We start from the raw sequence: 14,607 nt of genomic DNA on the forward strand, positions 1-14,607 counted from the left end.
AGGCATTAAATCAGGACAATTAAAAAGGATCAACGCTGTGGAAGTACATGCAGCTTTAACACGCGCAGCCTTAACACGTGTAGTTTTAACCACACATGTAGCTTTGCATGTTTCTCAGATCAATGTACTCACCAGTAGTTTTGGGAGCTAAAATATACCACCTCTTTTCCTAATTAGTCTATAATTTAGCCAGGAACACCATCTACGGAGAGACACGCACGTCTAAGATGGAGAGCAGCCTGGCTGTGGGTCTATGTGTTTCAACATTCCCTACTCTGACTATACGCAGAGCTCGCTCTCTGTCAGCAGAGGACGACTGTAGCAGGGGTGATTAAGAAAGTGGACTAGAAAAGAACTAACATGGGACCACCACTTACCTACTGGTGGGTAGAAGACATGCAAAACCATGAGGTGTGCATCTGGACTCTCAATCCATGGCTGTGGTACTCAATACAAGCACAAAAGAAGCCAAAGATGCAACGCGGCTCAAAATCAATACTGTCACTCAATCGTCAAAGCAAGGGCCCCTGACAAGACGCCACATATAAACTGCTCATTGCTCCTTTCAAGTATAAAGGCATTCATAAAAGGTTCAAAACCATTTTTCTATTGTACTTCAGACTTCTCATTAGGAAACCTTCTACTCTGTGATATAACCGAATACAAAAGACTGAAAACCTAAGTTAGGCACTGACTCTGTTGGTGACCAATTTGCAAAAAGCAACAGCAGAGCTGGTAAACAACAGTGAAATTTGGAGAATGAGCCAGACATATTAGTGCACACCTATCACATAGCACGTGGAGGGAGAGCAGACCACCAAGAACTCAAGGGGAGCCTCAGCTACAAAGCAAGTTCCAGACCAGCTCGGGGTCATTAGATACATTTTGTATCCAACAAAAATATAAAAACATGCTACTTGAGAATTTAAGTGGAAACATACATTTTGTAAAAAAAAGTTATAATACTGCTTTAAAAATGTGAAGTTGGGCCTCCTGTTTGTTTGTTTATGCTCACTGGTATTCTGCCTGCACGTATCTTTGTGATGGTGTCCGATCTTGGAGTTATACACAGTTGGGAGCTGCCATGTGGATGCTGGCATCCACACATATACAAACCACAGGAAAGACTACAGTAAACAAACCAAGAACTAGTGACAGAGAACTGAGTTACAGCTTAAAATCTAAATGTGAAGTCATACTTTTATTGACACTTTGTGCTTGGTAAACGATCGACTCCTGAGAAGTTGGTAAATACAATGAATGGGCAAAAACCCAGTAATATTGGCACTCAGGTTGCTGGTGACAGGAACTCGCACTGCATGGGCTGTGACAACCTGAAATGGAAAAATAGCATTAAAACACATAACAAGGGCTGGAGAGATGGCTCAGTGGTTAGGAGCACTGACTGCTCTTCCAAAGGTCCTGAGTTCAATTCCCAACAACCACATGGTGGCTCACAACCATCTGTAGTGAGATCTGATGCCCTCTTCAGGTGTGTCTGAAGACAGCAAAAGTGTACTCTTTTGAATAAAATAAATAGAGGAAAAAAAAACACATAACAGATGGGAAATTAGCTTGATAAAAGATATAGTGTATAGACTACCAACATAAATAGACCATCAACACTTAAATGTAGCCCATGAGGATGAATAATGAGAATCAACTGGTACAAGTTTTAGGTAAGACAAGGTCTCATGTGGATCAGGCGGGCTTTAAACGCTATATTGCTAAGGATGACCCTGAACTCCTGCTCCTTCTATCTCTTTGTCCAGTGTGTTAGGGTTGCAGACTTGTGCCTGAACATTTTTATGATGTCTAAGTGACAAGTAAATTAGGTGTGGTAACACTCATCTGTAGTCTCAGCTACAAGAAAGGATGAAGCACGAGATTCACAAGTTCAAAGCCACCTTGAACAGCTTAGTGAGACTTTACCCACTAAGGCTAGAAATATAACTCGGGTTAAGATGCTTGTCTAGCATGTGCAAATTCCCGAGTTCAATCCTCAGTACACTGAAAGAAAGAAAGAAAGAAAGAAAGAAAGAAAGAAAGAAAGAAAGAAAGAGAGAGAGAGAGAGAGAGAGAGAGAGAAAGAAAGAGAGAGAGAAAGAAAGAGAGAGGGGGGAGGAAGGGAGGGGGGGAGGAAGGGAGGGAGGAAGGGAGGGAAGGAGGGAGGGAGGGAGGGAGCAAGCGAGCAGTATATACCTAGGAAGTGGTAATAATTTCTGCTACTTTTACACAGATACAGTGAAGAGCTTGAGGTAGCTCAGTGGTACAGCAGCAGTGCAACATACAAAGGCCTATTTCTGCCACCACCACCAAAAAAAAACTACAATAAAAATAATAAGTAAACAAACACACATGAGAAGTGCTAAAAATGTAAAATGTATTATTTGTGTTAATTGGCTCTAGATAAGGTCTCTCTACCTTTCAAATCTATTTTTACATATATAAAATAAAAGACTACGCTCTTACTTGTCTTGAAGGGTGGCTGTGGTTGCTAAATTTTTTTCTAGTAGTTGTCTGAGCTGGGCCAGCACTAAAGAGGCTGAAACAGGACTACAGAAAGTTCAGAGAATTTACACATTTGTCTATATATTATTCCAGTGCAGCCGGAGATACAGAGAGGAGATATATATGAATTGGCAAATGAATTTGAGAATTAATTTTTACTTTTAGGATCACTTTACTAAAAAGGAAAATAATCTTAGATTCACCCAGAGACAAGGGTACTAAAGCCAAATAAATGTAAACAAAAGAATAAGGAACCAGAGGCTAGTTTGTAATTTAACTGCAAATACTTTACAACCTAAAAACTTAACCAGGGCTTCAAGAGTCTATAAACTCAAGTATACTGTTTTGTAATGAGATAAATGAATTAGTCACAGAGAGTACAATGCGGAAATACATTACCATTCCACACTGAAAGTGATGAAGGAAGACTACTTCACTCTCTTAAGTAATTCAGTGAGGAGCTAAGGACAGAAGGCAGTACCTGCTCTGTAAAGATCTCCTGTGTGAAGATGGTCTTCATCCTGCTCAAGGAGCTTGGCTTAATCACGATCTAAAATTGTTAAAAGAATTCCAGTAGCATGTAAAACTGTATGATGTACACTGACTTTCATGAATTTATTACCCAATATGGAAATAATGCACAATATTGATGTTGAAAAGTTGAATTTTTCTCTCATAAGTGACCTCTCAAGCCTGACATTAAAATTCACAGAAGCAGAACCAATGTAAAACATACACGTAAAAGCGGTGCACACATGCGCATGCCTGTGTCTCAGGCACCAGGAGCAACCTGGGCAATATACTGAGAACTTGTCAAAAATAAAGATAAAACATACTTTAAAATTACTTAATAAATTGTACTAACTACTGGCATCTTAAGTTAGTGGGTAGAAAAGGTTTATCTAATAAATAGAGACAAAAACATACATATTTCATACACACATATGCACTTAGTTATACACATGACACTACACACCAAATTATACCTCGAATGGACGAACTTAAAGCCAATGCAGAACCGAACCGTATGTGGCCCAGTGGAAGGGTGCTGCCTAGTGTAAGAGGAGCCCTATGCTTGTTCTTTGGTACTGAGAAGGAAAGACTTCCCGTGAAGCAGAAGGCCATAAGTAAACCAGAGTAAACCCTGGTAAGCTGGGTGATGGCTCACACGTACAACCCAGCACTCCTGTGAAAAGTCAGGGGACCACGTAAAACTTCGAGCCACTCTAGACTACACAGCAAGGCCTTGTCTAAAAGAAACAAAAGCAAACAAACAAAAAAAAGCAGAACTAGTTTTATTAATAGTCAAAAAAATAGAAAAAAGAGTGCCCATTCTTCACCAATCAAATCTGCAGGCCAGGCATGGTGGCATGCGCCTTTAATCCCAGCTCTCAGGTGGCAGAGGCAGACAGATTGCTATGGGTTTAAGGTCAGCCTGGTCTACATACCAAGTTCCAGGATAGCCAAGGTTATATAGGGAGACTTTGTCTTGATAAATAAATACATAAATAAATTTTTTTAAAAAGTTACAAAAAATGGGGCTCTCTAGGCATAGTAGGATTTTAAGAAACCAAGGGCTCTGCTGTATTTAATGTGAACAGTGAAACTGGAAATATCTCTACAAAAAATAATCTGAAAGAATTCACAAACACTTGGCAAAGTCGCACTTACTTAGTAATAACTGCTTGCCACAGTTTTATCTTAAATAGACTGACAAGTGTATGAGGATACAGATGTGGACTGCCTGTGTGTACATTTATATGAGTTTATACATCTAAGCTTCAGAATAAATTAGAAAATCTACATAGGAGATAAAAAAAAAAAAAAAAAAAAAACCATTGAGACTAGCATGGGTTCCAGGCCAGCCTAACAACAAGAAAGAAGACTGAAAAAATGGCTGGGCAGTGGACTGCTCTTGCAGAAGACACTCACTTGGTTCCTAACATCCATATCAGGTCACTTGAACTCTAGCCCCTGAGGCTCCCCTCCCTCTTCTGGATTCTGTGGACAACTGCACACATGTACATATGTCCACACAGATTTTGAATAAATGTAATTCCTATTTTTCTAGGAATTCCTGAATAAAATTTCAAACTAGCAAACAACTGAAACTACTTTAATGAACACGATGTATTTATTTTAGACTATAAAAGATCATAAATACACTAATTATATGTATATAGTTAATTATGTAAGTAGCTTAGACACACTTTCTTTCAGAAAAAGATAATTAACAATTACCTTCATCCCCAAAGTGGAGCAGACTAAGTCAATGATAGCACTAAGCTGGTTGCTGTGGAAATACATGGCCACCAATAACAACATCTCCCCAAAAGATGCCGAGACACCTGATGTACTGTTAAAACAGAAGAAAAACTATGAATTTCAAGGAGGGAATAAATAAGAAAAGCCTTGTCAGCTAAGAGACACAAATGGCTGCTGGCCTTACCTCTCGAAGTAGGCTTCTTCTTTGATCATCCAGCTGAGCCACACGACCATCAGCTGCTCCTGCTCCGGCGTGCTGCAGAAAGCACATGCCACACGTAAGCCAGAGCAGTGATGGGAACAATCCGAAAGAATCTTTCCGACTTCCAAAGATTTATTTACTCTTTTTACATGTACAAGGATTCTGCCTGTTTGCACCATGTGCATGCCTGGTGCCCTCAGATCCCCTGGAACCAGTGGTTCTGAGCCACTGTTGGTGCTGGGAACTGAACCCAGGTCTTCTGCAAGAGCACAAAGTGTTATTTACCCCTGAGCCATCTCTCCAGCCCTGAAATTATTTTTCATAGGAGTTTCATTTTCTTCTCTATTTTGAAATACCAGCTCAAATGAACGGTTTGCTGAATTGGACCATTAATTATAAACGAGATGAATAATTCTAGAACTCAAAGATGGTGGCTTTGGCTTCATCGACCTGAACTGTCAAAACCTCGATTCCTTTTTTTTTTTTTTTAACTTTTATTTTATATACGTGAGTACACTGTGGCTGTCTTCAGACACACCAGAAGAGGGCATCAGATCTCATTACAGATGGTTGTGAGCCACCATGTGGTTGCTGGGAATTGAACTCAGGACCTCTGGAAGAGCAGTCAGTGCTCTTAACCACTGAGCCGTCTCTCCAGCCAACTCCTCAATTCTCAGTAACTATATATTTGTATAGAGTGACATTCCCTCTTATTCCTTGGAAAAACAAAGGTCTCTGGGATTAAAATGTTGAAAGAACTATATTAAAAACTAGCCAGTTACTTCCTATAGGAAAATGTTTTAAAAATCAAATGTTAAAACATAAGCATCAAATTTGGTAGTTCAGCCTTTAATCCCAGCTCTTGAGAGAGAGAGGAAGGCAGATCTCTGTGAATTCAAGACTAGCCTGGTCTACATGGTAAGACCCTGTCTCAAAAGAACAAAAATAAACAAACAAAAAAAATTCCTTGAGCATCAAAAAGTCAGAAACCAAGTTCTAAAATCTAACAAATTAATGTATCTTTTAATTCAAATTTAATTTATGAAAATATTTTTGGTAGAATTTTAAATTTTAGTCAGAAATTATTACTAATCACAAAAACTAAGAATATGAGCTCAGCATATTTAAAATGGCTATAAAAATAACGGTAATAACTTTAAGTTTTTTTTCCATTTATTATTTACTTATTTTGTGTGGGTATGTACAGCAGGACACGTGTGTAGAGGTCAGAAGACAACTTGGTGTCAGGCTCGGTGGCCAGTGTCTTTACCCACTCAGTCACCTCACTAACCCAACGGCAGTAATAACATCTTTAGAACAATCATCATACTTAAAATTAAATGGCACTCTGACTTTGGCTTGTACACAAATGTCACAGCTCTCTTCCACCTCTCTGCAAGTAAAACAGAGAACAACTGAACAGTGTGCTTCTCTCACTACTCCAAGCTAAGAACGTTTAAAAGGCCATTCATTTCTATACATAACACTGCTCAACTATCCCTCAGTCACTCCACTAAGGCAAGACAGTGCTGTATGGGCCATGCCTGGAGGCCGGCCAGAGCCAGTGGGATCCGCCTCTGCGGGTATGGATGGTGTTTTTTTTTTTTTTTTTTTTTGGTTCTTTTTTTCGGAGCTGGGGACCGAACCCAGGGCCTTGAGCTTCCTAGGCAAGCGCTCTACCGCTGAGCTAAATCCCCAACCCCGGATGGTGTGTTTTGAAACCTAACTGTCTGAGCTGTAGTCCTCCCACCAAACACCCGGCTCCTCAGTGGAATGAGGTAACTGTTACAAAGGGCCCGGGGAAAACGCCTGAAGCACACAGCTACCACCACTTGTACTTGATTTGACTCACATACTTTCCTGAACAAAACACGTTTCTAGGTTGGTGGAAAGGCTCAGATGGTTGAAAAACAAAAACAAAAACGAAAAACCCACATGAGTTTGACCCCTGGGACCTGTGTGAGGGAAGAATTGACTCCCACAAGTTGTTCCAAGAACCCTACGCACATGCATGGCACATGCGTGCCCACACACGTATACATGTACACACAAAATAAATAAATGCAATAAAAGCTCCTTAACAAAAAGCCTTAGAGAAAATCAGCAGCCTTCAAGGAATCAAGGGCTACTATAACAAGGAAAGTCCAGTATCAGGAATCAGTCAGCAAACAATCTAAATATTGGGAGGAAACCAGGAGTTAAAGGACAATCTTAACAACACAGCAAGTTCCAGACAAGATTCTCTACAAAAATCAAAAAACCAACAACAAGGAATTAAGTGAATAAAGGAATAAAGAACAAAAAGAGAGCTCTCAGGAACTAAGCCTGCAGTGAAGACAGAGCCTGAGAGCAGACAGCGAAAACACCTGTAAGGGATTGTGGTGATGGCGGGATTAACTGCTAAAATGCTAAGATCGCCAAGCTACACCAAAGTGTTTTATGGTAGTTTTCAAAAAGAAGAGCAAAGCACAGAGAAAAGTATGAGATAAGAATATCCAGGGGTTGGGGATTTAGCTCAGTGGTAGAGCGCTTGCCTAGGAAGCGCAAGGCCCTGGGTTCGGTCCCCAGCTCCGAAAAAAAGAACCAAAAAAAAAAAAAAAAGAATATCCAACAGTTGGTTGCTTCTGAAAGATTCACACAGGAGGCTGAGACACGGAGACCCCAGGGGAAGACACTAGCAACACAGCAGTGCAGGGACATCTCCTTCAACTAAAGGGCACTGGTTTCCAGTTGGAAAGGACCCACTGGGTGCCTCCAGTGACAGAGCAGCAATGCTTGTGAAACCCAGCACTGGAAGGCTGTGCCAAAGTACTGCAGTAAATTCCAGGCCAGCCAGAAAGACTGAGAAGAAGCCACACAAAGGGACAAGGAACTGGAATGACTTCAGACACTGACAACAAAGCAAGAAGTTAGGAGACAACGGAACAGACACACACTTTCAAAATCCTCAAAAGAAATTATTCCCTGCTTAGAATTCTACATGCCATTAAACCATTTGCCAAATGTCAAAATGGACGCATTTTCAGAAATCCACCCCTGCTCTGAAGAATTTACCTCCCACATGACTGCTTTCTAAAGATGCAAAACGAAAATCTATGCCTGTGTACAGCTGTAGAACACTAGGTACAAAGGAACCCAGCCAAGACTGGAGCAGACAACGCTGCTGTGGGCAAGACTTAGGAAACAGATCAGACCAACAGACTGTACTGAGTCAGACCGGATCCAGAGGACATTCAGCCGCAGCTTGTTTCTGTGTTGTTGGGTTTTGTGTGTCAGTGGTTTTCTTGTTGGTATTTTGAGACCCTTCCTTCTTCCAATGTCCTTATATAAGTCTCAAAACTGTGTACCACCACACCTGGATCTGGGACTACGTAGTCTAGGCTGGCCTCAAACACACGGCAGTCCTCTTGTTTTGGTCTCCTGTGACTTGGGATTAGAGGCATGAGTCACCACAATCAGCAAGATTTAGTTCTGCAGTTTGGAGTTGAATTATTACTACACAGAACACCAAGAAAATTTAAAGCAAAACTGCAGCCAAACCTGATAAGCGGAGTTCAATCCTTGAAGCCCACATGGTAGAAGAAATGAGTCCTTCAAGTTGTTCTTTGACCTCCATGCATGCACCATAGCAGCATGCACACACACACACCACACACACACACACACACACACACACACACACACACACACCACACACACACACACACACACACACATAGACCACACACACACCCCACACACATCACACACACACACACACACAGACCACACACACACCCCACACACATCACACACACACACACACACACACACACACACACACACACACACACACACACACAAACACTGTGCTAACTAAACACCTAATAAAAAATAAACAAGTAAGAAATAAGTAATAGGGCTGGAGAGGTGGCTCAGCGGGGTTAGGAGCACTGACTGCTCTTCCAGAGGTCCTCAGTTCAATTCCCAGCAACCACATGGTGGCTCACAATGTAATGAGATCTGATGCCCTCTTCTGATGTATCTGAAGGCAGCTACAATGTACTCATATAAAGTAAATAAATAAATCTTTAAAAAAAAAAAGAAATAAGTAATAAATTTTTTACAAGTTTTTAAAAGTACTATTAAAACCCAAAACAACTCAAGAACCAAAAGATATTACCTCCAAGGAAGGAAAAAAGTAGAGAAAGAATTACAAAAGTAGAGAAAGCCTTTAACAATGTTCGGAAGAAACTTTGACAAAGACTAATAAAATGGCTAGCATTCAGTAGACACTGATACCTTTTATTGGCCGGTTTCTGTGGTGAACCTGTAATAACATGTTATATGCCCTTTGTGATAGCAACACTCGTGCTAGGCAAACATGTTACCTACACTACACACTCGCCCCTATGCAAACACTTAAATAGAAGCACAGTTGAGAAGGCGGGTGACTTGCACAGCATGATACCTGACAAGTGTGGAGAAGGCCAGCAGCATACAGAAGGACAGCGAAACGAAGCGAACCCCGGCGGGCGTGGCGGGAGGCCGGCTGGTCATCAGCTGCAGCAGCTGCTCGGCTTCCTCTTCAGTTGGCCTAAAAGTGCAAACAAAATTTGTGTGTTTGTTTGCTCAGTAAACAAGCAAATTTTCCAACACTTTAACCCTTCACGTACAAACTTTTTAGTCTCACTTTATAAAACTACATCCAATTACTTACTTTTGTATATGTGTGTACACGTGCACGAGCATGTGAGTTGTATGTGAGTAGTGCACATGAATGTACGGGTGTTCGTGTCTGGGCATGCATGCAGGAGCAGAGGAGGGTGCTCTGTCTTACTGCCTCAGGTACAAGTTAGCTGCTCCCTCTAGGCTTGCTAACCACAAGCTCCTGGGGTGTGGTCTGTCTCCTTCACATTCACAGGAGGTGATGTCACAGACATGCTCAACCATGCTCAGCTTTTTAGACGAGTGTTGGAGATTTAAACTCAAGTCATCATGGTTGCAGAGCAAGCATTCTTAACCCTGAGCCATTACCCCAAGCCCAACACCTTCACTTTTATTAGCTAATTCTTTCTTTTCAATTGTCTCCTTTTTGAATGAGACATTTGATTTAAACGACGTAGGATTTGCCACAGAGAATAGCAAGTTGAATTACTCTGTTGTCTGTGTAAAAATCAAATAACAAATAAACAGGGTTCTGTGACCAACAGACTTCCAAGGAAGTAATAGCAGAGGTCATAGACATAACAAGCACATATTATTTATGTACAGTCATACGTGTACTTAAGAGCTCACAGCAATCTGCATTTCATGCAGCTATGGGTTAATGGGTTGTAATGACGTGATCTGAACCAGACTGATGGGCCGGCCAGCATTTGCTTAAGTGAACTGTCAGACCTGAAAGGCACACGAGCTGGAGACACAGTGTTCAGAGACCAGCTGAGAGCAGTATTCCAAAGGATTGGTACAGTAACTTAGAACTCGTGTTCAAGAAGACAGCCTGTCAATTCTAAAGGATCTCCTTCAACTGGGCCCAGGTATGGTATGTAGTGGCTCACTCAAGTGTGGTAAGTCACAGGATCCTTTACACTGTCATTAAAAACTTAGACACTACTCCTGTCCCTCTGATATTTGCATAATTCTATTTGTAACCAGACTAAATTAGATCAAAATATTCCTTAATGACAGTTGGCTTTAATACCTTCAATCTTGATATAAGCTAGTAAGACTAAGACCTGAATCCTCTTAATGAAGGCCTTTTGGTCAACTTCTTTGAGATTAGAAACAAGAAGAAAAAGATACAGAAGGAAATATCAGATTGAGTACTTGAGTCCAGCAATCCCCATCAAGGCACAGTATAGACGTAGGAGTGCGCTGGCTTTGACGACATGCTCTTCTTTCAGCCCCGAGTACACCGACACAGTAGGCTCCATCTCCACATCGGCTTCCTCCACAATACGGGTGCTCCTCACTGTGGGGAGAATGCCCATCAACTCCAGAAGAAGCTGCCTTCTCATCTGCCAAAGCACCGAGCCGCTGTTCTCCCTTCTTCTCTGTAAGAAGTGTGAGCCAAAGGAAGAGAGGATGGGGCAGTTACTAAATTCAAAGGAAGCTGAACAGACCTCATCACATGAGCACTTGCAGCTGACCTAATGTGAGGAGGGGAGCCTGTTATAACTGCAGTAAGAAAACTCAAAACTTACTCATCTACTCACCCCAGCTTGCACTGACTGCAGAGGAAAAGCTAAATTATTGCGGTTGGGTTGTGAATAGTAATCAGAGGTGCCTTAGCTGAGTGTTGCCGTCCACTCTGAAGACAGAGGCAGGGGAGCTGCTGGAGGGCGGCCGGTCTATATGGCAAGTTCCAGTACAGCCAGACTGCAGAACAACAACTTCTTTAAAAAATTCAAAGTAGGGCTTGTGAATGGCTCTTACTTAAGTAAGAGCACTTGCTGCTTTGCAGAAGACTCAGGCTTAATTCCCAGCACCTATACTGTACTTCCAAGCCTTAGGGCAGTACAATTGCAAGCCTGGGTTTGGAGAGCCTGAAAGCCTCTGTCTTAAGCTCTAGGGCTACCACTAATTACACTTCATGGCACATTAGCTAACCTCCCTGAACCCACGTTCCTTCTTGACAAGGAAATAAACAGTAGTATTATGCGCCTTTAGAGTCATGATTGAGAGTCTGTACCTCCAGAGGCAGCACCCCAGCCCCGCTCTCCAGGCAGGGATATTTTAGTCGTCATTCACTCTTCAAGTCTAACACTGTACTTGACAAGAGGCAAGCACTCAATGCTTACTAAGAAACCAACAAAGAAGGATCACACACAAGAAAGGAATGCTAAACTACAAAGGGAGTGGCATTTCCTTAGGCAGGTATGGTGGCAGATAACTTTAATCAGTGCTTATTCTGACGACTGCTGTCAGGGAAAGAATAATAAGCCTGACTGAAACAGCAACGTTAAAATTCCAAGAAGAAACATGTGGTGCACACAGGACTTAGAGGAACAGAGGAACATCCTGAGTACTCAGCACACAGCCACACACCAGTCACACAATACATGTGCATTCCCTTTTAAAAAGCAAAGCCATCAACTGTAAAGAAAGTAAGTCTTGAATGTAGAATGATGTGATACCTTGGGACAAAACTAGTTTTTAACCCATACACAGGCTACTGTTTCAACCTGTGTTTCACTCTGCACCAGCAAATTCTACTCAGAAGCACAAAAAAATTGTTCTGCAAAAACTGAAGTATTCTGCAAAGATAAAAAATGGTGGAGTTAGGGGATGGTGGTGTACAACTTTAATCCCAGCGCTTGGGAGACAGAGGCAGTCAGATCTATGAGTTCCAGGCCAGCCTGGTCTACAGAGTGAGTTCCAGGATAGCCGGAACCACAGAGAAATTGTGTCTCTAAATAAATAAATGGATGGATGGATGGATGGATGGATGGATGGATGGATGGAGAAAGGAAGGAAGGAAAAGCAAGACAAGACATGACAAGGCAAGACAAGACAAAAAGTTGAGTGGGAAAGAATGCTGGCAATGGAGGCGATGCCTGTAGTCGATACCAACACTTATGAGGATTCCCTCAGACTCAGACTGGGTCAGCCTAGGCTATCACATTCCACAACAGCCTAGGGAACAAAGGAAGAGCCTATATCAAACACACACACACACACACACACACACACACACACACACACACACAGAACGAACAAACCTGCTGCAAGACACAACTCACAGGCCAGGCATGCTAGCACACCTGTAACCTTAACTGCTCAGGTTAGAAGAAGAAGCCATTCAAGGGCAATCTTGGCAACTTAGTGAGACTTAGCAGCTCAGTGGGAGAGTACTTACCTGGTATATGAGAGGCTCTGAATTCAATCTCAGGACCACAAAACATAATGCACCACACTGTTTATTAAATTATTTATTATGTACCATAAAATATATAATTTATATCAAAAGGTAAATAGAAAAACAAAATTAATATATACACACAATGGAGTATTATTCAACCTTAAAAAAGAAGGAAGTTCCTTTGTTGGAGTGTTTTCTACATGATGGAAGGGTCTCATGATGTAGCCCAGCTGGCAGAGAATATGATATGTATCTATCCCATAATCCTGCTTCTAGCTACTGAGTGTTAGTATTAAAAGTATATGTAACAATGCTTGGTTAAGGAAATTCTGACACATGCTTCAAGAATGAACCTGGAAACCATTATGTTAAGAAGATAACATACACAAAATGGCAAGTATCCTATAATGTGATTCATATGAGGTACCTACAAAGACACCCAGAATTCACACAGATCAACACCAGTTACAGGAAAAAGGAGGAGCAGGCAAGTGAATGGGTTCAGAGTCTCTAGAGCACAGGATAGAACTCATATAGCATGCTTACCCAACAAGTGTAAAGCCGAGACAACAAAAGAAGAAACAAAATCCTCAAAATAGATAATGGTTATATATGCATAACACTGCCAGGGTTCCTTATCTTTGCACACTTGTGTATGTGTGTGTGTGTGTGTGTGTGTGTGTGTGTGTGTGTACACGCATACACACAAGCTGTATAAATGTACAGCTCAGAGACAAATGCTGGGTGTCTTCCAACTCCCCACTTCCTTTATTTTTAAAGATGTATTTATTTTTTATTTATTTGACTCTGTGTACATATGTACACAGGAAAGGGAGGCTGCACAGAGGGCATCAGATCCTCTGGACGTAGAGTGACAGATGGCTGTGAGCTGCTCACTCTGAGTACTAAGAATAGAACTTGTGTCCTCCAGAAAAGCAGGAGTGCTCCCAACCGCTGGGCCACCCTTGCAGCAGCCCCATCTTACGTTTTTAGACTGAACCAAAACACGACATTCCAGCTACACCAGGACTCTCACATATCAGCTCCCCCAACATAGAATTCCGGACAACTGCTACCACACTCTGTTTTTACATGGTTGCTAGGGTTCTAAAGTCAAGTCCTTATGTTTGTATAAAAAGCATTTACCCACCGAGTCTCCAGCCTTATACTGTAAAAGTTCTGAACTGTATCTAAAAAATGAATGCAAACTTCAATATATATTTTAACACACACACACACACACACACACACACACACACACACACACATTAAATTACAGAATATAACTTACTTTGATGATCTACTGTAATAGTTCTCAAAAACCTAACATAGGAACCTAGAGCAACCCCAAATTCTTTCAGGGGTCCAGAAAGTACAATACCTATTTGCAATGTTGAGATGGTATCTTGTCCCTCCCATTCTTAGTAGGGTAAAGTACATTCTCCAAAGACCTCTACTAAACTAGACTTTGAAGAGATTTAAAAAACTGTAAAATAGTACTACTACTACTTCACTAGTTTTTTAAAAACACTTGTATGTTTTAAAAATGTGACGTTTACTAAGCACGGGGGACAGTCCTGTGCTTTTTGTAATCAGGAGGCTTAGGGACAAGTCTAAGGAAGAACTGAGGGCCAGCCTTGACTAAAAACCAAGACTGAGCTCAAAACACACATCCCCCCCAACACACATTTCATGTTTATATTTAATCATGCTTTTTAATAAACTCAATTTTTCAAAATTTTTAACTTCTAATTGGGAAATATCAAAACATATGAACATACGGCTT

The 14,607-nt window shown here is 41.3% G+C and overlaps 1 protein-coding gene across 3 annotated transcripts in view; it reads right to left on the reverse strand.

Moving 5' to 3' along the window:
* The window catches only part of Ints2 (integrator complex subunit 2), a 47,446-nt gene that overhangs the window by 23,415 nt on the left and 9,424 nt on the right, over window positions 1-14,607 (reverse strand). For all 3 annotated transcript variants that reach the window (XM_087573072.1, XM_087573071.1, NM_001100630.2), the window contains exons 8-13: window positions 10,787-11,013; window positions 9,429-9,554; window positions 4,961-5,032; window positions 4,753-4,867; window positions 2,993-3,061; window positions 1,200-1,334 (exon numbers count right to left, since the gene is read on the reverse strand). In XM_087573072.1, coding sequence (XP_087429198.1) covers window positions 1,200-1,334; window positions 2,993-3,061; window positions 4,753-4,867; window positions 4,961-5,032; window positions 9,429-9,554; window positions 10,787-11,013 — 744 coding nt within the window. The remainder of the gene's footprint in view (window positions 1-1,199; window positions 1,335-2,992; window positions 3,062-4,752; window positions 4,868-4,960; window positions 5,033-9,428; window positions 9,555-10,786; window positions 11,014-14,607) is intronic.

This window comes from Rattus norvegicus, chromosome 10, assembly GCF_021556685.1.
Source record: "Rattus norvegicus strain SHRSP/BbbUtx chromosome 10, alternate assembly SHRSP_T2T, whole genome shotgun sequence".
Taxonomy (NCBI): domain Eukaryota; kingdom Metazoa; phylum Chordata; class Mammalia; order Rodentia; family Muridae; genus Rattus; species Rattus norvegicus.